General features: G+C 41.5%; 2 protein-coding genes across 3 annotated transcripts; one reads left to right on the top strand and one right to left on the bottom strand.

The window, feature by feature from the left end:
- Positions 1–4,745: 4,745 nt before the first annotated feature.
- Positions 4,746–10,148, top strand: LOC307253495 (polyhomeotic-like protein 2; the record flags this gene model as incomplete). Of its 2 annotated transcripts, none has more annotated exons than XM_080031594.1 (7): positions 4,746–5,029; positions 5,864–6,026; positions 6,837–6,915; positions 7,913–8,024; positions 8,479–8,557; positions 9,073–9,331; positions 9,994–10,148. In XM_080031594.1, exons 2-7 carry the CDS (start codon positions 5,901–5,903, stop codon positions 10,146–10,148), a joined length of 810 nt encoding a protein of 269 aa, XP_079887720.1. In that variant the 5' UTR covers positions 4,746–5,029; positions 5,864–5,900. The 2 variants fall into 2 exon arrangements, with proteins under 2 accessions (XP_079887720.1, XP_079887719.1); XM_080031593.1 differs by having other exon boundaries at positions 8,431–8,557.
- Positions 10,149–12,502: 2,354 nt separating this feature from the next.
- kiaa2013 (KIAA2013 ortholog) lies at positions 12,503–20,155 on the bottom strand. Its single transcript, XM_080030394.1, has 4 exons — positions 19,526–20,155; positions 18,293–18,970; positions 16,555–17,408; positions 12,503–14,651 (listed from the first exon to the last, which is right to left on the bottom strand). Exons 1-4 carry the CDS (start codon positions 19,791–19,793, stop codon positions 14,601–14,603), a joined length of 1,851 nt encoding a protein of 616 aa, XP_079886520.1. The 5' UTR covers positions 19,794–20,155; the 3' UTR covers positions 12,503–14,600.
- Between the last annotated feature and the right edge of the window lie 1,475 nt (positions 20,156–21,630).

The following is a 21,630-nucleotide window of genomic DNA, read 5'->3' as shown; positions in this document are numbered from 1 at the left end:
ACAGTGCCTGTCTTGAAATGAATGAGGGGTATGTGTTTTACCAGATGCAAGTTTAGTGTCTGTCTAAAAACTTTTTAGCTACAGTACATTTATATAGATCTTAACAATTTTTACTACTGTACAATTTGCTTTTGGACTGACGATCAACAGCACTGAGTGAAGTGTGTTTCCCCAGGGATTACCAAACTAGTATAGCTTGTCTTTTGAACTAAAAACTATCAAAGATCCCCAATGAAAAACATTTGAGCAGATCAAACACCTACTGTATAACCCTAACCGAGGCAAACAAACCCCCAATGAGAGATGCACAAATGAATACACTGATTTGCGTTTTGCACCAACCCTTTCATAGCTTTCAGCCTCGACATGTTTAGACTTGCGGAGCTGCTTGGCCACCGACTTGGGCAGCATTTGGTGCAGCAGGTCCTCAGCCAGCTTCCTCTGGCGCTTCAGGTCCTCGGTCCTCTCCCTCAAGCTGCGGGCGTAGTTCTGGATCCACTCGGTCATCTGCTTGAAGGAGAACATCACCACCGGGTAGATGAGGCAGGCTATGGCCAGCAGACACACTCTCATACTGAGCCCAGAGGACACGGCTCGAGACGCCAAGCGCAGGGCCGGCACCATGCGCTCAAACAAGCACCGCTGAGTGTTTGTCAGGGCTTCAAGTCCAGCCTGAGATCCAGACAGAAGCTCTGGATCTAGCAGACCAGAGATCTGCCACTGACTTGTGTTGAAAATATAAGAACTTCTTTTTACATACTGGCTTGAGTTTAACTTGAGTTCTACATTCTCTAACCAGCAGTCATTCAGTCGTTCTGTCATGATCCTGGCAAAGCCCAGGTAGGTTAGCACAAGAGTCCAGCTGTACTTGAAGTCAGAGTGAGTGGCCACATGGGGGAAGTCCATCAACTGGTGGTTGAGCTCTATGAAGGTCACCAAAAGCCTCGCAGACAGAACGTCTCTCCACTTTGAATCCTGTTGGACTTTGCCCAGAGTATCTTCCACCGTACCCCACATGTCCAGAAGTCTTCCGATGGCCAAGGAGTAGGCACAAGTACCATTTTCACTCCACGTGCCGTTTGTATCCAACGAAGCGTTCAGAAATCCTTGAATGTCCTTCTGCATTTCCTGACAAAATCCAGCCAGCTCAACACTGCAGGAGAGCCCGTGGCCGTCACTGAGACCGGCCATCTCGCCACAGAGGTGACCCAACACCGGGAACAAGATGTCTGAAGAGCTCTCCTCCAATGTCTCATTGTTACTCATGTCTTTTAAGAATAAATGTCTCATCTTTTGAAGCTTGCTGACGAGCTGCAGGATAGCTATGGTTCTGCATGAGGTCAGCTGGTCGTAGGCTGCCTCCGTGGTGTGCAGCACGTCAAAGTGTGAGCTGAGGTCCATGGAGACGGAGCTGAGCAGGGCCACGAAAGAGAGGAGGCAGGCCGTCAGAATGCGACGAACGGTGCGACTGCTGCCTGACAGGGAAAATATGGAACACCTGGGAAAAAAGAGAATACAAACGCTGAGTTACTACAAACCAACTGATTAGAAAAACAGATGAAGATCTACCAGTGTCAACACAGAAAACATGGGCAGGGGGGTTCAGTCACTGTAGCATTCTGACACCAGCAATGCAGTAAAAACAAAACATATGTGTTTGGAGAAGTAGGAATTTGAGAAATTATTTGAAACATGAATTGCCGCTATCTTTATGGATTTGAATTATATTTGAATATATTTGAATATAATTGAATTAATCCACATTGAGGCGGATCTGAATCAATATACAGTAGGCTATATTTCCTGAGGTATCATCTTGAAAACAGATAGGCTTTATGTAAGAGCTTGCTGTCTTTTTAAGGACTTTGTGCCTGCAAAGTTGGACCTTTACCTTGGCATCTTTTTAATTTGGTTATTCATACGTTGTTAAGCGCAAATAAACAATAGCATCAATAATTTTTTGCTATCAACTAAATAAAAGATCTTTGACCTAAAGTTATTTATCAAGGAAAAACGTTAAATGATCTCCGGTTTCAGCTTCTCAAATTTGAGGATTTGCTGCTCTGGAAAAGTTTTCCATTGTTTTCACATGCGCCTTAACCATAAGAACAATGTAGTTATTGATGATACATTTTTTTATTAAATAATAATTATTTGCCTCCCTAAATTATGCATTTGGTAAAAAAAAAAAAAAAAAAAAGGGGGTGAGGGGGTGAGAGAAAAAAGCATTAGGCCTATCTCATTCTGCTTTAACAGTTTAAACCTTAACTAAAATGGCATCTTGACAAGAATGTAAAGTAGCCTAAGTTCTGTGAATAGAAATTGTAATACATCTGAATAGAAAATGAGTGTAAACTTTATTCAAAAATCATCTCAGGCAGAAAGACAATAACGGAGAGTTTTGTGAGTCTCACCTGCACAGCTGACAGTCGCTGTCCGCATCCTGCTGCTCCCTCGGGGCGACCCTCCTCTTCTTCCTCTTTAAGAACCTTCTTTTGAAAGAAGCGGAGGACCGGGTCCCAGATGCGAAACACTCTTTTTTCATCAAGACCAGCGATGACATGAGCCTCGTGCTGCAGGTGGTTGACTACCACAGGCTCTCTGCACAGGGAGGGAGGACCGCGGCGGGAAGAAATGTCCCGTTACTGGACGGCAGCGCAAGTCAGCAGCAGCGTCTTCTCCATTTCCGGTTGCATAAAATAATGTGTTTAACATTTACCATTGAAAACAATAGTGTCATCTATTCGTTTGAAGGCAGATACAGACAGAAAGATTGATCAGCGTCAGGCCTACTGTAAATGTGGCAGAAGGCAAGCCATATTGTTGCCTGAAAAAACACATAGCCTAAATAACTTAGCCTATCAATTTATTTAACTCACTCACTTGTCGACCATAGACTGTAGGCCTATCCTAATGTGTTGGATACTTTTATATACTATCTATGGTTGGATAAAGCCAACCTATTTTTAAAACCAATAAACAGCATCACTCTTCACATTTAAACACATGGTTACCCATAACATTTAGTTTTTTATAAGGCTCTCATTCAACAACCCTCTTAATTATATTGTGGTATTAAGTGGTAGTAGCCTATTTGATCTAAAGGTGTGTTTTATTTTGAAAGTTAACACACTGGCAGGAAGTCAACATGCTGATAACCTGCAGCTTTTATCTATTTTCACTAGTTTTCAATCATCTGAATATCTTAATTATTCTGTTATTTAATTAATGAGTAACTTTACGTTTTTGAAACTTTATGAGAAGTGTGTTGATTAATATTTTAAATGCATTAAAACAATAGTAGCCTACTTTGGATATAGCCGAACATTTAGTTTCATAGGAAAATGACCTATATGCAACACAAAATTAATGAAGCATATTAAAAATCCACCTGTGACACAGGTAGGTTCTCATGGGGGCAGTTGAAAGTTGACTTTCACTTTTCTAGTATGATTCATCAACTTAAAACGGAAAGCGGACTCCCACATTAATTTCCAGGCCCAATCCTTGAGTTTCTTTTGTATGTAGGCTATTTCTTTTTAATTTCTCTAAATTTATTTTTTATTATTGATCTGGTTTTCTTATTGTTATTTTTTTTACATGAAATATTTCTTGTTTTTGCGCTATTGTCATTCCTGTTCTTTTTGGTGGTTTGTTTTTTCTTCCTTTTTATGCACACGCACTAAATGTATGTTTGTTTGTGGTTTTATCGGAAACTGAAAAATAAAAAGTTTAAATAGCCTATAAAATATAGGCTAACGGAAATGTGCAAGTAGGTTTTCCCGTAGCCTATAGGTAGGCTAGGCTATATCAGGTTAAAAGATTAACATAGCCTATCGGTGAAATGTTTAACTTGGAAGGTGAGTTGAAGGAGGAAAGTCTATTGGGGTAGCCTAGAGGATGCTCGTCTATTGTTTTTTGAGAATCAAGACGGAGATCAAAATAAGAAATAATATAGTAAATTGTTTGATAAACTATTTGTATCGTGTATCATATATAATCTATGTTTCTTTCTATAGCCTAGTAAAATAACATTACGGTGGGATATGTCTCGTTTTTTGAGTCAGCAGCCACAACTGCTTCTCTGTCTCTTGTCACACAGCATAGTGGCAGCCATTAAAAGCTCCTTTCATTGCATAGTCGGTTAATCAGAATATGTGCTGTGACTGACTGGACTACTGGGATGTCCATATTGCCACCGCCACCAGTATTACTTCTACTACTACAAATACTGTAAAGGTGGTCAATGTTTTTACCCACAGCACAAGACACGTACCCTTCAGAGTAAAAGCCTGCCTGTGGCTTTATAGTTCCATGGTTGGACCCTGGTTTCACCTTGCCCATGAACTAGTGTAAGATTCCGGGAATTAAGCTCAAATCCTCTCCCTAGCCACTTCCCGGGCTTTGCCCACATCTCAGAATATCTCACAACGAATGGAGTTTGTGTGAAAGTTAATTGCGTACAGAAACTGTTAAAGAAGGAGGCAAATATCCAATTAATAACCATGCAAACCCTCTTCCATTCACATCAATCGGACGTCATGACTTTAATGCAAGCCCAGATTGTTTTCTCTTAACAACACTGTCTGTATGAGTATGAAAACTAGATGTAGCATTTAGAGAGATGACAAAACACATTCTTGGGTTTGTAAACATATGTTGGCTTTTATTGTGAAGGTTGTTGCCGGAAGGTCTCAACATGAATGTCTCCGACTTACCTTCGCTCCCGGGCGGCACGCGCACGCCGCAGGAGAACTGTGGAGTCTACACCTCGGACCAGGAGAAAGCCCAAAACATAGTGAGGATATGAGTCCGTTTCTAACTTCAGCGACCTGCGTCCGTCCTCGGCTCCGGCTCGTGTAGCCTGTTGAACGTGTGTCGGTTCTACAAGTGGCTCCAGTGGGCTGCTCGCCGTCTTGTGGCGGGGCGAGAGTCGGTCAAACAGCCGCGGAACAAAGAGCTTTTCTTCCCTCTACCATTGTCACCGTGCGGAGCGCCTGTTGTCGAACTATTACTCTTGACTGTAAAAGTAAGCAAACTACTCTGAAGTTGTTCTGTTTTTAAAACGTTTGGAGTTTAATTCATTAGCATACTAACAAGGTAACGTGTTGATGTGAAACATGGCTAGCTGTAAGTTTACGCAACATTGATATTGGCAGACAACTCTATTGGATGTGTTCAGTGTCCATGACCTCCAATTACACACCATTTGTGCAGTTTGGTAAAGGCTTTGTTTTCGGTAGTTTGTATGTTGCTGTTAACACGCTATAAGCTATAATAATTTAAAGCAAGACCATTTCATAACAACTTATTTGGTTATTAGTCTGAATATTAATCAGTCGTCTCTGGGATAATAACCAGAGCTCGACGTCAAGATGATCCACATTTCCACATTAACAACCACCAATCCGGCAGGTTAGCCAAGGACCTTGTGGAGACCGCATCACACCAGACTACAATCTGAATTCAGGCAATTCAAGGCTGCCTTGCTTATCTTACAAAAATAAACAAGGCATACAATTTGACTAAACGGGATTGTGAAACCACCTGTTAACCACTATGTGCAAAACGATTGTTTTAGAAATAAAGTTAACAACTTACAAACAGACTTAATTTTTGTTTAAATGCTTCTTAAGTGGATTATAGCCTACATGTGCCAAATTTAAAGGTTCTCAAGGAGTCCAGATAACACTGACCTGTCATAGATCCGGCAAAAGTGACTTACACATTGTACTTTTTTACCAAAGCCTTTGCCAACATAAAACTACAGTATGTGCTTTGATTCTTTGTGTACATGAACAGCAGCTGTTGGGGTCCATGTGGCCAGCTTTTGTTGAGTTTGGCATGTTCCTTGTGTTGTCAGGTGAGAGGCAGGGGGGGAGGCGGCCCATGTTCCAGTCATGACCTCTGGGAATGGGAACACCGACAGCAGCGAGTGCAAACCAGCCCAGGCCTTGGTGGAGTCCCACATCCTCACCCATCTGATAGAGGGCTTCGTCATCCAGGAGGGAGCTGAGCCTTTCCCCGTGAGTACCGGAGCTATTCATACGTCTGGGTCTCTCGTCTTCTTCTCACATCTAGTGCAGTGTTATTACACAAAAAAGAAGTGATGGCCACAACGTTGCCTTATCATACACATTGCTGAGTCTCAGTACACAATGTCACAGACTTAAAAGGCCTAAATGCACTTCCCTACATGCAGTAATCACAAAAAAACAGTACTTGTTGCAGGGTCACCAAGGTTGTTATCCGCAAACCTCGAGGTTTTCCTTGTATTTGATAATGTTTTTGTTTTTTTTCCGTGACAGCCTGGAATTCCTCTGAAATCAAAGAATGTACTGTCCATGTTCAGGATTAAAACCTCCGGTCTACATGGACAGCGCTATCTTTGATTAGAGGGGGATGTCAGACTTGCAGACGAAAAAGAAAACCTTGTTATTTAAAGCTATGGAATATTTAAATCTAAAAAAAGGACACATCAGTTAGAGGAACCAAAGAGCTGCAGGAACTAAAAGGCCCTTTTGCCTATTCCATTTCCACTACATACAAAAAACTATGAACAAGATCTCAGTTCCCGGTGCCAAAAAGAAGAAGCAGAGACTTTTCTTATGCCCTTCTTCCTGCAATCAAAGGGATTCCCGAGGTGGAAATGAGCTATTGTATTCATTTAGAAAACAGAACCTTAGGAGCTTCTGGACTAGCTATGAAAGTCGCCATCCGTCTTTCTGTTTCTTGCTTTCACACTAGATACAACAAAGAGCCAGAGCACATTTGTGTATGTTTTCTTTGCTTTTGCCGCGGTATCAGTATATATATATATTGTTTTCTGTCTACAGGTGGAACGGCCATCTTTCTCAATTGATAGCCTAAGGAGACACACGGCAGACTCAAAGATTGATGTGCTCTCATCAAAGGGTAACGTTCTTTAGACTTGATATTCATTAAGATGATTATACTTTATGATATTATATTTTCTTCTACTACATGTACAAATGGAATATTATACACAAAACATGTCGTTACAGGGCAGCACCTTCTCCCAGTATTAACATAGTTCACAGGATCTAGTTGATCCATCGTATTAACTGCATAAGAATTATAACTATTAGGGTGATTATACTGAAGGTGACCACTTGCTGAAGTGTTTTAGAAATACTTCTTGAAGATATCTGACTTAGGCTCTTTGTGGTTTGTAGTGTGAGCCTGTGATTGTGGCAACAGTGCAGCATAGGTTTTGTACCAACATTAATCCATCCATTCATTTTCCGAAACGTATCAACGGTCAGGTAGGGTCTTTGGTTCAGGAATTAGAAGCAGGAATTCTAGCGTTGGTGGTGAGGCTAGGCAGGCTGTACATGACAGATGGCTTCTCTCAGATTGGACCCGTGTGCCACAGACCCTGCAGGGTTACGGTGTTTGCGTCATCTTGTCTGTGTGTATCGGCACGATTTTCCACCAGGAGAGTAGTGACAATGGCTGCCATCCTATTCGGCCGTGGGTAGAACTATGAATGGGATTTGAAGCAAGCATATCCATCATGCCTATTTAAACAATTTGGAGCTATAGCAGTGATCCTGACTCTTAAGAACACAAATAAATTCCCATTATAAGGCCACGTGTCTTGATCCATTGGTCTTTGAAACAAGTTCTCTAAGTACATTTGGATTATTTCTTTCTTATTGCGCAAACTTTTGTTTACAGTTTATTGTTCAAATTTTCAATATGCTACAAAAAGTCCGTGGGGATTCGCAGAGAAAAGCACAGATGTGGACAACGCAGCACTCAGACAGTCTCTACTTTAAAGCATTCATTGGATACTGTGCTGTGTTGCACCACGTAGGCCTTGTCCTAGCACCGATATGTTTCTGTGTATGTGGTTGCTATAATTGGTTCCTGTGCTGTGTTCCCTCAGAGTTTAAGGCCCAGCAGGAGCCTATGCTGACCTGTGAGCTGTGTGGCAGGGTGGACTTCGCCTACCTCTTCAAAAGGACCAAGAGGTTCTGTTCTACACTGTGTGCCAAACGGTAAGACAAGGCAGGGATGACAACATTACTGTCTTTGACTTTTTTTCTTCATTGAAGCAATTCACACTGTAATGGAATTAATGTGGATCCCAGCAGGTTATTTGGCCCTGATCAGAGTCTATTTGATCTTGTCAAAACATGTACAATGATTCAAGCATTGTGAAACTGGATTAAATGGGCCTATTTTCTCTAAGATACTATTTAAGCTCAATTCCTTGACTGTAAGGAATAATGCAGCATTGTTTTGATGTAGAATACAGATATTTAAGAAATGCTGGAGTCAACAGCTGTATGTAGATGTGGCAGGCCTATTTCTGAGTGTCTGCAGAGGGGGGAAAAAGAGTATGTTGTATTCCTGTATTGAGATGTTAAGCAGCAGCTAATTCTTTATCAGCTTTCTTTGTAGCTACAATGTGGGATGCACAAAAAGAATGGGTCTTTTCCCAAACCGCAGAACCAGCCTGGAGAACATGAAGAAACAAAGATCATTGAACGGAAACCACAAAAATGGCAGTTTAGAGTCTAAAAAGAAGGTGAGGCAACAGTCCACTTTTGACTTTTTAAGCGCCTGTAAACCCAAATCCTCAAAATCCTTCTAACTATGTAAGTTGGATCAACTTTACGGAAATTCGGTTTAGATGAGGCAGGCTATGCTCTGGTTGTTTTTACACAATAAGTATTTTGAACCAATCAGGCTCTGCCCGAACGTTCTATAAAAACAATGGCTGTTGCTACGGAGACCATTTAAAGTGGCCACGCCCACACAGTCCTGTCAAACCGTCTCTAGACAGTAAAACAACCAGTTTTTTAAACTAAGTTTTTTAATATTAATTAACATTTATTTTCAATCAAATATTTGTAAAAGCTTATTGAGTCACTCAATGTTGATATCATATATTGATTTTTACTATTATTATTACTAGACCAGGTTTCCAGAGGCTTTAATCAAAGTTGCACTCTTTGATAAAATGCCATCTTTATCTGACTTCTATCTCTTGTGTTATTTCTACCTGGATCATGTCATCTAAACCCCTGTGACTCTTGTCAGACTGCTCCCACTGTGCAGAAGCCTGCTGCTGCCCTGTCGGCCGCTCACTCTGTCCACCCTGCACATGGAGAGTCCAGCCAGTGTTCAGACCTGTCAGGCTACCAAAGAGCCTCTTCTCCACTGTCTGCCAGCGGGCTGCTGCCTGTGGAGCCAGGCTGTGAGCTGGCCCTGCTGCCCCTGCTGCCCCACGCCTTCCTGCCCACTGACCCCGGCCTCTGGAACATAGAGGATGTCTACGACTTTGTCTCCTCCCTGCCAGGTGAGTGTTGCCTCAACTGTTGCTGTGACATTAGTTCAAATCCAGATTTTGAGGCATGATGCAACATTTCGCCTCAAACCTGTAATACCGTACATCTCAACAGGACACCTCTCAGGCTCAATAAATGTGAGCTTGTTAAAGACGAGAATGTTGGTGTGAAAAAGGAAAGTAACTGAACAAATGAAGGATTAAGGAAAAATAAAGAAATGTTCGCCTGTTAAAAGAGCTACATTGTGTAGGGCTGGGTATTGGCAAGGATTCACAATACATGGGTCATAATATATATCGCGATATGATGCATGTTACGATATTCCACATTGTTGTAAAAATTTCAAAACAGAGCTCAATTATAAGTTGCTGTATATGATCTGGGTGTTCTCTATACATCGCTTTGCATAATTCCAAACTTGAATTCAAATTCAAAACCCAGCAATTCGGGGGTAACTAGCCATACTGCGGTATCTACAGGTTTGGAGGTTGTAGTTCACAACATGTTAAAAACCTTATTTATTAACTGCATCAAGTGTAATGCATGTTGGGGTTTAGTTGGACACAATATGCTTATAACAAATAATTGTAGTCAGCCAATCGTAATGGTTGTTCGGAGACAGTTTTCCATGTAGACTGTGGTGAAGCTGACCCCTGGCTCTGTTTGGCTGCAGGTTGTCTTGAGATCGCTGAGGAGTTTCGTTCGCAGGAGATCGACGGACAGGCCCTGCTGCTGCTCAACGAGGACCACCTCATGGGGACCATGAACATCAAACTGGGCCCCGCGCTCAAGATCTTTGCCCAGATTAACATGCTCAAAGACTCGTAGCCCACCACACACACACACACACACACACACACTGACTGGACAGCTGAGACTGTGTGGACTCACCTTTTACTCTCTGGGTCTATGAGGAACACTTCACCCGTAGTTTGACAAGAATGCTGTTTTAGGTCAATTTTTTATTGGCAACACATTTTCTTCATAATGTATTACTGTACCCTGGGTTCATGCAGGTAAAGGTTTAAGCTTGAATTGTTCTAGTATTTTTCTCAAATGAGCAGGACTCTGAAGGTTTCAGATAGACTGCATTTGCTTTATTAGCCCAAAATACCTGCTTCATTAAAAGATCATATGTGCAGAGCTACAGGCAGTCTAAATCCAGGACACGTTCTACAGATCCTGGCCGTGCACTGCCTTCTACATGAACTCTGGACATTTCAGTCACTGAGCAGCTTAGTGGATGAGAGCAATTTCTTTGCCGAAAGAAAATAAGATGGGACTGTTGTAAGGTAACAGGAAACACTTGGTACTGTTGAGTTTTATGAGGAGCTCACTGACTGAGGTGTTTGGAGCTCCAGGAGATGGCGATGCAGCTCCTTGATGATTATGAGCAACTTTTCATTGACATGGACGCCATTTTTTCCGATTTCACAGTCCTCATAATACATCTATGGTTAAGACTGGGACTGGAGGAAACTGTCTGCATAACTGCAGCAGCAGTTGGGGAGTAAAGCCATCCCACAACACAAAAGCTTGAGTTTGAATTCAATGGGGGACAAACATTTTGACCTGTATATAGACAAATTTTGTGACCAAGTTGCCAAATCCATTTGAATGCAGACGTCCTGTTCACGGTACGGCTCTTTTCTCATGTTCCATGGGACGCTGACATTTAGTGTTTAGCAGCGGTCGGGTACAGTGTGTGCACAAGGCAGCGACTGCCTGACAGAAGTAGAATTCAGCATAGAAAAGTGTGAAAGCAATGAATAGTTAGTAATTTCATTATACTTTACCAAAGTCAAGTGAGCGTCACTGCTGTCACAAGAAGGTACCACCCACCTTTGAGCCACAGTTCATGTCCTGGTTTCTCAACGCAGTCGCAGAAGCCAAAAAATGTTGTGTTCCCAAGTATATTTTTCTAATTTTTGTAAAGAAATGAGCGATGCTCCATTATTTCACTATGGCATCCTTACATCTGCATCTGTTGACCTGTCGATCACAGCAAGCAGTTTTGTTTTCAGAATAATTTTTAGGTTTGTGATTGGATCAAATCTTTGCAGGAGACAAAAAGCATTTGAATCGTGGTTTTAACAGATGGTTCGGGGTCACTGGCTTTGACTTATTAAACATGTTTGTCCTTCAAATTTAATTTATTTAATTTCTTTCTAAATACAGAAAGCCACATTCCTAAACTCAAACTTTGGATTAATTGAATTCAATCCTTTGTCAAATCAGTCACGAAAAGAACATATGGGTTACACCATGAATTCACATACATGAACTTCACTTTGTCACCACCTCACCTACCAGGAATGAATGACATCGCCATTGTTAATAAATAATGAAAGGATTTCTAGTGCTGTGTGTAGAAGGCACCTCAACATTGATATTTACATAGTAAGAACTGGTTAGAGATTAGATGAAGCTCTTGGCCTGTGTGAGTTGGTGTCCTTAACACTGTAGTCTTTGTGCTCCCTTTAGCCTTGACATGAAAACAAGTGACTTAAGAACAGCTGTTTACCATCCTCCTCTTCTTCCTGTTTATGTATTATAGAATACATTTGCCTCAAAATGATGCAGAAATAAACTCAAAAGTTTCAGTTGTGAATTTTATGATGAAATGGTGTTTAGATTGTACGATTGTTTGATGATAAATGTTCCACTATGCTCACCAGCTATGCTCTTTAACTGTTAGCTGCCGAGTGCTGAGACTGAACCTAAACAGGAAAAGCTGTGGGCTGTAAAGCCAAAACAAGTAATAATTCTCTGTGGCTTCGGCATTACGAGTGAGCCTTTTTCACATCATTGTAGCTTTATAGAATTTTTTTTAATGAATTTAAATTAATCAATAGTCTAATATTTCCAGCGCTACACTACAGGTTCCATACATCTTTATTTTATTTTAAATATATTTTTTGGCATTTTTCATGCTTTATTGATAGTGTGAAGAGACAGAGGTGAAATGGGGCAGAGAGGGGAATGACATGTAGAGAACGACGCGGGCAGGAATCTGCTGCTGGGCCCGGCCCGGGGGGGGGGATGCCCTACCAACTGAGCTAAGGGCGCCCCAGGTTCCATACATCTTAATGAGAAAAACATATCGCTGCTCTATATCCCCCAAAAATAAACCTATGGAAAAAAAAATGTCAGACAAACCAATTACACATTATCTCAAAGTAATTCACTAATTTATTTGCCCCATACAAAATGAAATTACATGAATTTTACATGACCATTCAATTACAATCAACTCTGATAATAGCTAACGGTCGGCCATGAGATCAATAAATTAACATCCTTCTTCATTAAGGCACTCAGTAGTTCACAGGAAATAAAAAGAGAAAAAAAAACTTATCTTCAAACAATTTTTCAAATATGCTGCATCAGAAACATCTTGTAAATCAAATATGACAATTATAAACAACATAAAAGCTTTAACACATTGTACCTGATTAATATTTCATAAATGTATTTGTATCTTAGAAGTATGTTATATAATGAAGTAGAATTGAATCCTTCAGAATAAAAAGTGGTATACTTTTCAACTGACAGACAAGGTGAGCAGCCAGTAAAGAAAGGCAGACATTAATTATGTACTTTATATATACACACATCTAATTTGACAAATTCAATTCACAGTGGGCAGATTGATCCGTTTAGTAAAAACATTTAGTAAAGCACAACTGAGTTTTAAAGAGACACTGGAGTGGACACACAACCTTAGCTCCTAGTCAGAAAGTGTCTCTAAAAATACATGTCTGTGGTAACGTTTGGGTTAAAAACCTTCCTGCACGTTACTGGTTTGGTTCATAATGTTTTAATTTGCCTAAGGCCGCTTCAAGACACCTTGTCCTGTTCACTCCAGCAGAGAAGAACGGTTGTTTTGTATTTGGTTTGAAGATTTATTGATGGTTGAAGCATTAGCAGAACGTTAATATACAGTTCAAATGATCCTATTGACAGATATGGATGAAAGTATGAAAAGTTCAAAGAACCTGCTGCGGGGTGTGGGAAAGCTTTGAAAATAACTCAGGAGGCAGCGCTGAAGACACAGATTGGTAATAAATGAAAGATAAAGAAACTGCCTCGTCCCTCTCTGCGAGAAATACTTTCGCCTTTGTACAAATAGTGTTTGTTTCAAGCAAACTGAGCCCTCTTAGTAAATGAACTGAAAACTACTTGTGATCACTGAGATTGTCTCATTTATCTACAAACCAAACTCCAAAGAGCAGTGTATCGGAGCTTGGCTTCGGCATGTGCAAAGAAAGCATTATGTAGGCACCAAAATCTTAGATGGTCAGCACGGTAAACTCATCTTTGTGAGCATATTACCATGTGGCAGTACAGACTCACAGAGCTGCTAGAAGGCTATAGATGAAGTCTTGTATGTAAAAAAAAGAAAATCCACCCATTACTACCAACTAGTTAAGTTTTAGGGGTTGGATAGATATATTTTGGGGAAAGTTATGGTTACAAGTTGAGCCTAATGTGCTGAAGACTTCTACTGTCTATGTTTTTAAAAAGTATAAAGCCTTCAATGTCCTCACGTGATGGTCGGTAGAGGCTCAAAGCAACAGGTTTGACGATGAAAACAATCTATTGGTGTGGAATATGAATCAAGTGTTTACCAGATTTTGTGCAGCCCGCTGCGTATCTCTGTTACAGCCTCCAGGTTACAATAGCCAAAACAAACTGTTGGTGGTCTAGTTGAATTGTGGGTAATGCAGGGGTTAGGTTTTGAGTAGGAAGAATGTTTATGGGGGAAAAAAACGTTATCTCTGATTATGCTACATCGATTTTCCTCCCCCACTTTTTAAAACGGTCCATTGTGACTTCCACAATGCTGAAGACGTAATGTAGAGCACTTTTAAATTGTGCTCAGTTTCAAAGGAACATTACATTACATTAAATTACGGAATAATTCACTCAGGTGTTTTTTCCTTGTAAGAATTTCTAGTTAAAAAATTGTGTAACAGGGAATCATGTTGAAGTCGACTTGCTGTCCAAATGTTTTCTTAAATGCTGTTTGCACTCTAGACTGAAAATTTTAAATGTATCTGAAACAATATTATAATCAATAACTTTATGTAATATTCTCTAAAGATGAATCAGTTGCGACAATTATCCCTCTGTTTGGTCTTAAAGCCAGGTAGAGGCCCAGGTTTAACCTACATTCCTCTACGTCTTCTCATGGGGTTGGATCTGTTAGCTGTTAGCATCTCCCATGCAGCCAAAGTTTAAGCAGAAGCACTACACGTTGGCATAGCGCTGCAGAGTTCAAGCAGCACTCCCGTGGTCATTGCCGCCATCCTCACTTTTGCTGGCGACCTGGTGAATTCAGAGCGGATGATTAGAATGGAGAACAAGCCCTCCACAGCGCCTCCCAAGGGAAATAGAAACATATACAGACATGCTGAGGGGTGAGGGAGGGGTGTGTGACTGAGGCACACAGGGGTCAGACAGGTCAGTAGTAAAGAGCCAAAGCCAACCCATAGATTTCTTGTTAATTTAATTGAGTGATTTCATATAAAACATCATCAAAAAGCAGAAGAGAGAGAAAAACAAAAAGCAAAAGCAGATAAGAGACTTCTGGCAAAGTGAGCACACAGTCCATGCTGATCAGAGACGAACAATAAGCCTGCAGCACAACTCTCTGGAAGTGTCATCATGTCTATTGGTAAAGGACATCTGTAAACAAGTAGCCGATTTACATGACAACAGACGTAATGGACTTTAAGCACCAACTTACTGTCGTCTAATTTTGGCATCTGTCATTTGCAGGATAATTTAGCTTTGAGTTGATCCGTGACAATCATCTAAAAGGAACAATAAGACTTTTTCCAACGTGACTTTTATCCATGGTAGCTTTGGACAGACCAAAAACACAAGCAGTCCTGTTGGAATCAAACCATCAGTTTATCTAACAGATTATCTAAACATCTTGAATTGAGCCTCCTCAAATAATGCTACTAATCCCTGGTATGGCTCATTTAATACAGATCAGGTTTGTGTGACGTACTGCAATGTAAACATGCTTGCCCAGGCACGCTGTAGTATTTTATATCCTTAAGGGAGTCAATGGTTTCCATTCATTCAGTACAAAACTTTTAGTTAGGTCATGATTCACAGTGGGCACAAAAGCTGCACTTATTTTGGTTAAAATATAGGTACCCGGCGGAAGTTTCTAGTAAACAAACTTTGGCCAAATGTTGTGTTTCCTAGCAGTACACACATTTAGGATTGTTTATATCTATGCTGGCTTGAAGCCTTTTTTTCCTCAACTTTGTTTCCACACTCTGTTTGGAGCATTAGTGCGTCAAACTATTGACTAGTGGGGATCATATATTTATCATGTGTGGGGAGCCACTCTGAAACATAGCTGCATAGCGCCACTAGCAGCAACAAAAAAGAAACGCCACAGGGTACCTTTAAATGTTATGAGTGCAGGTTTGAACTGAAAAGTCCAACACCTACCTTACTTAACAACATTTTTTACAAAAATAAAAGCAGACATGCTGTCCACTGGAATGGATTACCCAACTCAAACAAGTCTCTGTAAAGTGACCTTTACTCTACAATGACATGGATGAAAACTACTTGCTTCCTTAAAGAAGGACATAAACCTATTACACCTTGGAAAATGTTCCTTTGCTAAAGTAAAGTATAGCCTCCTAATTCAGGAGACACAATAACCCTTGTGCTTGGTTTTTTTCCATTGCGATCAACAAATGCTTTACATTCCAATTACAACGGACATAGAGTGCAGTGGAACAGGTGCTGTGCTAAAACGACGCCATAGACCAAACGCTAAACTGTAACTTTAAGGTCTGTGATCCTGCCTGAAGGCTACTATTCTACTGGTGCTTTTAACATCGCTCACAGTCTCATAGATGAAACAGCTGTATTAAAAACTTCATCAACACAGAACTCATTCAACTCAGAACAAAAACGGTGGAATCACCTTAAGTGAAAGGGGAATAGGGAAGGGGAGGTGTGTAAGGCCATTATGCCAGCCCGCTCCAGACATGTACCACGTGAGATGGGGGAAGGAAATTCACTCACAGAGAAGGTGAAAGTCAAAACTGAGAAATCAACCCACAAAGACAGTGTTCGGAGGGAGAGGAAATCTTTGTCACCACACTCACACAAAAGTAAAAATAATAATAATTGAGCAGATCAGTTTGCAGTTCATTGTTTCCAGTTAGGTTTTTTCTACCACCTCTGTTTATACCTTGCTCCTGAAGAGGGGCTTAGCGCCGGGCCCACAGTACTCGTTGTATATGAGCTTGAAGAGGAACAGATGGAAGAGCGTTATGAGCGAGGCCACGCTGAACCAGAAGAGGAAGGGCAGGCCGGGGTACCTGTTGGCCATGTGCTCCTCGTGGGCTAGGATGGCCTTGACGTGCAGCGTGTGGCGCAGGTCCTGAAGGTGGCGCAGGTCTGTGGAGATGTACAGCAGAGGGGTGATGGGCTGGGTCACCATCACAGGGAAGGTGTGGCCTTTGATCTCTGACGTCAGCTCCACGGGCTCGTTGAGACAGCCGGCCTCACACGCGTACAGCTTCACCGGCTTCTCCTGCTGCTTGACGGACACGTGGAGGAAAGGCTTCCCCACCACGTCCAGCAGCACGGCCAGGTTTATCAGGTCCTGGTTGTAGTGGATGCCTCTCAGGGCGTAGCTGTTGTGCAGCACGTCCGGGTCGGCCTGGAACTGGAGGTGGTTCTCTGTGAACTGGAGGCCTCCGAAGCTGAGCACCATGCCCTGCATAGTGCCGTGAGCTCCGGCAGACACCAGCACCTTGCAGCCTCTCTTCTGCAGCGTGAGCGTCCACAGAGTGACCAGCTGTAGGATCTGTGCCGTGCTGCTGACGCGCTCGGGCCACAGGTTCTCTGCGTGCATGGTGGCGTGCCCGCTGAAGCAGTGGTCTGCGTAGTTGAGGCTGGACTCCAGGCGGGCGCGGTCCTCACTGCCCAGCCGTCGGTCCAGCAGAGGGGCCACGGAGGAGGACAGGGTGTAGTACAGGGTGGTGTTCACCGTGCGGCTGGACGGCGTGTGGGAGTCTGTGATCTTACGCATTTCTACACCTGGATGGACAGAGAAGAAGAAGAAGAAGAAGAAGAAGAAGAACAGCATCAGAAAAGCCTGGCAAGTAGTGTACTCAATGCACTAGCTTTTTCAGAGCTTTCAGCTATGGTTCCTTTATTTCGTTTTCCTGTGTGTTGCGCCTTTATTACCACTCATAAATAAAGCGTTAGTTTTGGTGCTCACATTATTCCGTTATTTTTCATGTAAAAGCATGCAAATGAAAACACGTTCATTGCTGTTGTGTATTGCTTTAATAAACGCTATGCAAGTAATGTGTTTCATGCACTGTCAGATTTTTAAATATTTGATACATTTGGAAAGGATGAGGAGAGGTGAGACAGAAGGGAGAAATAAAGAATGCATTAGTGAGGACAGAGAAACAGGGAGAATGTAAAGAGGCTGCAGCTGACTAAAAATGTAAAATGATAAGAGGATAGAAAGAGGGCAGAAGCCATCTTTACAGGCTGTAGAGTGATTACAAACCAACCAGAAACACTAAGAGACCACATGAGCGTTCACGATCCACCATAAAATCTCTCTGGATTTCATTTTATGGTCTACAGGGGTGCAATTTACCATGATGAGTGCCTTTAGAGTCAATATCAATCTGGGTCATAGTGTTTGTTTATAGTATAATAAGAATGACATTTAAAATCAGATTTTGAACTTTGGCCTCCAAAGCACACATTAGTCTATTGGTATTTTTGAAGTTGATTTAATGACCTCTTTCTACGGTATGATATGCTACGCTATAGTATTTTAGACTTCGGTTAGTTTACTTTTCTGCATATGGGATTGATAAATAGTGGAGTTCATTCTCTGAAAACCTGAGTATATGCCGCTTTAAAACCCAGAACCAGCTGCTTCTTCAACCTGAGCTCACCTGAAATGAAGAGGTCCATCCAGGCCTGCTGGTGATCCATGACCAGCTCGTCCACGCTGGCCCTCAGCAGCTCTCCTAGCTCCTTCTTGGCTCCGTCTCTGAGGACAGAGAAGGTCTCCTCCAGCTTGGAGGACTCGATGGGCTCTGAGGTCCACACCACTGCCAGCACGTTGTCTTTGTGCTCAGACTTAGCAGAGACCTGGATCCTGCTGTTCAGCTTCTTGGTGACCACCACCACCAGCACCATGCGGTTATTCTCCACAGGCACTCTGCCAGAGGACAGCACTATGTCTTTGTCCTCCAGCTTCTCAAAGCTGGTGGAGAACTTGCTTCCAAAGGAGGGATTGTCTGAGGAAACGTCCAGGGAGACGGCCCTGTCGGAGGGGTTGTTGATGTGGATTCTCTGGAGATAGACGTTGGGTCTGCTCCTGTGTGCGATGAACTCTTCTCTGATGGTGACACATTCCCGGGCTGACTGTAGTGAGGCACAGCGGACAGACAGCACGGCTCCTTTCCTGAACCACAGCATGGTGGCCCCAGCCTCGGCCCTCTTCCCCTCCAGGTGGACTCCCACTCTGGGGGAGTATTCAGTCTGATGAACCGGAGCAGAGCCGGGCTGAGACGAGGACGCCACCCACAGTTTGTTAGAGTCCATGTCCATCAGAATATGGCCGTTACCTGCAGTGGTTGAATGTAACTTGTAAGTACATTTACTCAAGTACTTTGTGATTAAATAAATATATAAATAGTAATACACAAACCTTGTTTGTACATTAATGCATGAGTACTAATATTGTATAGTAGATCAGTCACATCTGCATTGAGTACTTTTACTTTGAATACTTTAAGAATATTTTCCTGATTATATTTCATACATTCACTTAGGTACCGTTTTCAATGCAGGTCTTTTACTTGCACCACCGGAGTATTTTTGCAGTTTGGCATTTGCACTTTTACTTGCAGACTTGCATGATGATTCTTAGCACTACTCTGAGGGTTATTACAGAGGGATTTTTTCATACGATGTTAATTGTCTTTATGTCTTATTTATGATACATTTTGTTCTTAAAAACATGACAAATTATTTTTTAAGAGTGTACGTAGTATTTTTCTTCAAATGGAAAAAATGTCTATATCCAAAACCTGTGCAGAAAAAAAACATTATGTTGTAGAAATGCTACGTTGCACTATTTTCTGGTCGAGTTTATTGTCCTCCACAAATACTTCAGTTACCTGATACGAAAGGTGTATCCTGTTGCTCCAGAGGCGTGCTGTATATCCCCTCTCCTCGGTCCACCAGAGAGCTCCACCTGTGGATTTCTGCCAGCAGGCACTGTCCTGCCGCTCCGCCGGGCATGGCCGAGCCGCTGAACAGCGTCCACCTGCGTCCTCCCATGTACCAGTAGAATATCAGGAAGACAAGCAGCCCTATCAGGAGTCTCCTAGCCCAGCTGCTGGACAACAAACCTGGAAGCCCCTTTAGTCTCTGCTGTAGCCACATTGTGCGTTTAAATGTCGGGAGCCAAGCCTCGAGTCGGCGTCTAACACCCAGGGTGCTCGGGTTGAAGAGTATTAAAGGTTGTCACATGGGTGTCGCGAGCTCATAACATGTTCCTTGTGGCTGAAAGCGGACAAACTGGCTCCGCTAGCTTCTGGCTAAGTTAGCTTAGCGAGGGGGGCTAGCGGAGTGGACGAACGCTAAACGAAAATATGTCGTTGTTTCTCGCATTGTGTTTGTTGTCACATTCTTCAGCGGGTCCGTGTGATCGTCGTCGAGTTGCAGTAGCTCAGGTCATTTCTTTTTTCGTTTGCCTTTTCGTTCAAAACAACACGTCCTGTCCAAAATAACTCTGCAGACAGCGGTTGACACTTCAGGTTTTTCACAACTGTCGTAAAGTAAAACGTCACGACAGAAACAGGAAGTGTCGCAAAACACTTATTTATTTATTTATTTATTTTAACTTAATTTTATATACTATCTATGATTTTAACTAAAGCAAGGAAAGTAGAAAATAAAAACTGAAGACGTAGGCTACATGTATTGAAGGGGGTCGTGTGTAATTCATTTGTACATAAAAATGCTTGAATTAAACTAAATCAATTAGCCTAAATACATTTAAATTATATTGTTCAAATAGCGTTTTTTAGCTTTATTGTTTAATACATTGTCTGAACATTTTTATTATTATCAGGATTTTTTTTTAGGACTGTATGTTCTCTATTGCAAAATAGGCTAACACATTCAAAGACACTGTTTATACAACAAAATATAGAAACCGGCCTATATTTTTACTGTAAGCTATAATGGCCTACTGAAAAAAACGTGAAAAATACAATGTCGGAGACTATGAGTCCTTCTACTCTCTAAAATGTTGTAGTATTTAGTATAGGCTACTGTGTCTCTAACCACATAACTCCATCAATAAACAAAATGTGCATTTTTAGTGATGTGGCATTTTTTTCATAACATTTCATTGCAGTTCGATATTAAACAGCGCTGTTTATACAGATTGATAAAATAAAATGTAATTTGTTCATAAAAACATGAAATAAGCTACTCTTCTCTTGGTGGATAATGTATAGGCTTATTATGAAATCAAACGACCAAATACATGCTGGATTAAGTAGCCTAACTGCCCAGGGAGAGTGAAAAGGCTCCAATAGCTTCAAGTTTATTAGCCTACATGTCAATTGGGTATTGGATTAATTGTAAAGATGTTTAGATCTATTGACTTTTTTGTAAATTAAGTTGGTGATTTGTTTAATAGCAAACAGGAGATTTAGTTTACACGCACAATAAAGTATAGGCTATTGAATAACCCTGAATAATAGGCCTATATGAAATATCCACATTATCCTGTCTTTGTGCAATGGTTTTCTACTTCATTTCATAGTTTGTGGATTTAGACATTTTATGGCTACTCAATAATTGCAAATATAGGCTACCCACATAGATTTCAGGCAGTTCAGGCTACGTGCGAGTTCTCATGTCCTCAGAACAGCTGGGCTATTATATTCGGCTTTTTTTCCACCAAGGATGGAAGTGGGCGTTGCAGTTTTACAACATGGGCCGGCCCGGGAGTTAGAAATATCTCAAACCTTACAAAACAGTTTACTGGAAACGCGTAAACGATTGTTGTACTAGCCTAATAATAATAACAACAACAACAATAATAATAATAATAATAATAATAATAATAATAATAATAATAATAATAATAACAACAACAACAACAACAACAACAACAACAACAACTATTATTGTTGTTGTTGTTGTTGTTGTTGTTGTATAGCCTACTGTAGTCTATACTATAGAAAGACAGATTGAGGGACAGAGA

The sequence above is a fragment of the Ammodytes marinus genome (assembly GCF_949987685.1).
Source record: "Ammodytes marinus genome assembly, chromosome: 7".
NCBI classification, from domain to species: domain Eukaryota; kingdom Metazoa; phylum Chordata; class Actinopteri; order Uranoscopiformes; family Ammodytidae; genus Ammodytes; species Ammodytes marinus.
Note: the sequence above shows the minus strand (reverse complement) of the source record. Positions and strands in the feature narration are given on the sequence as shown.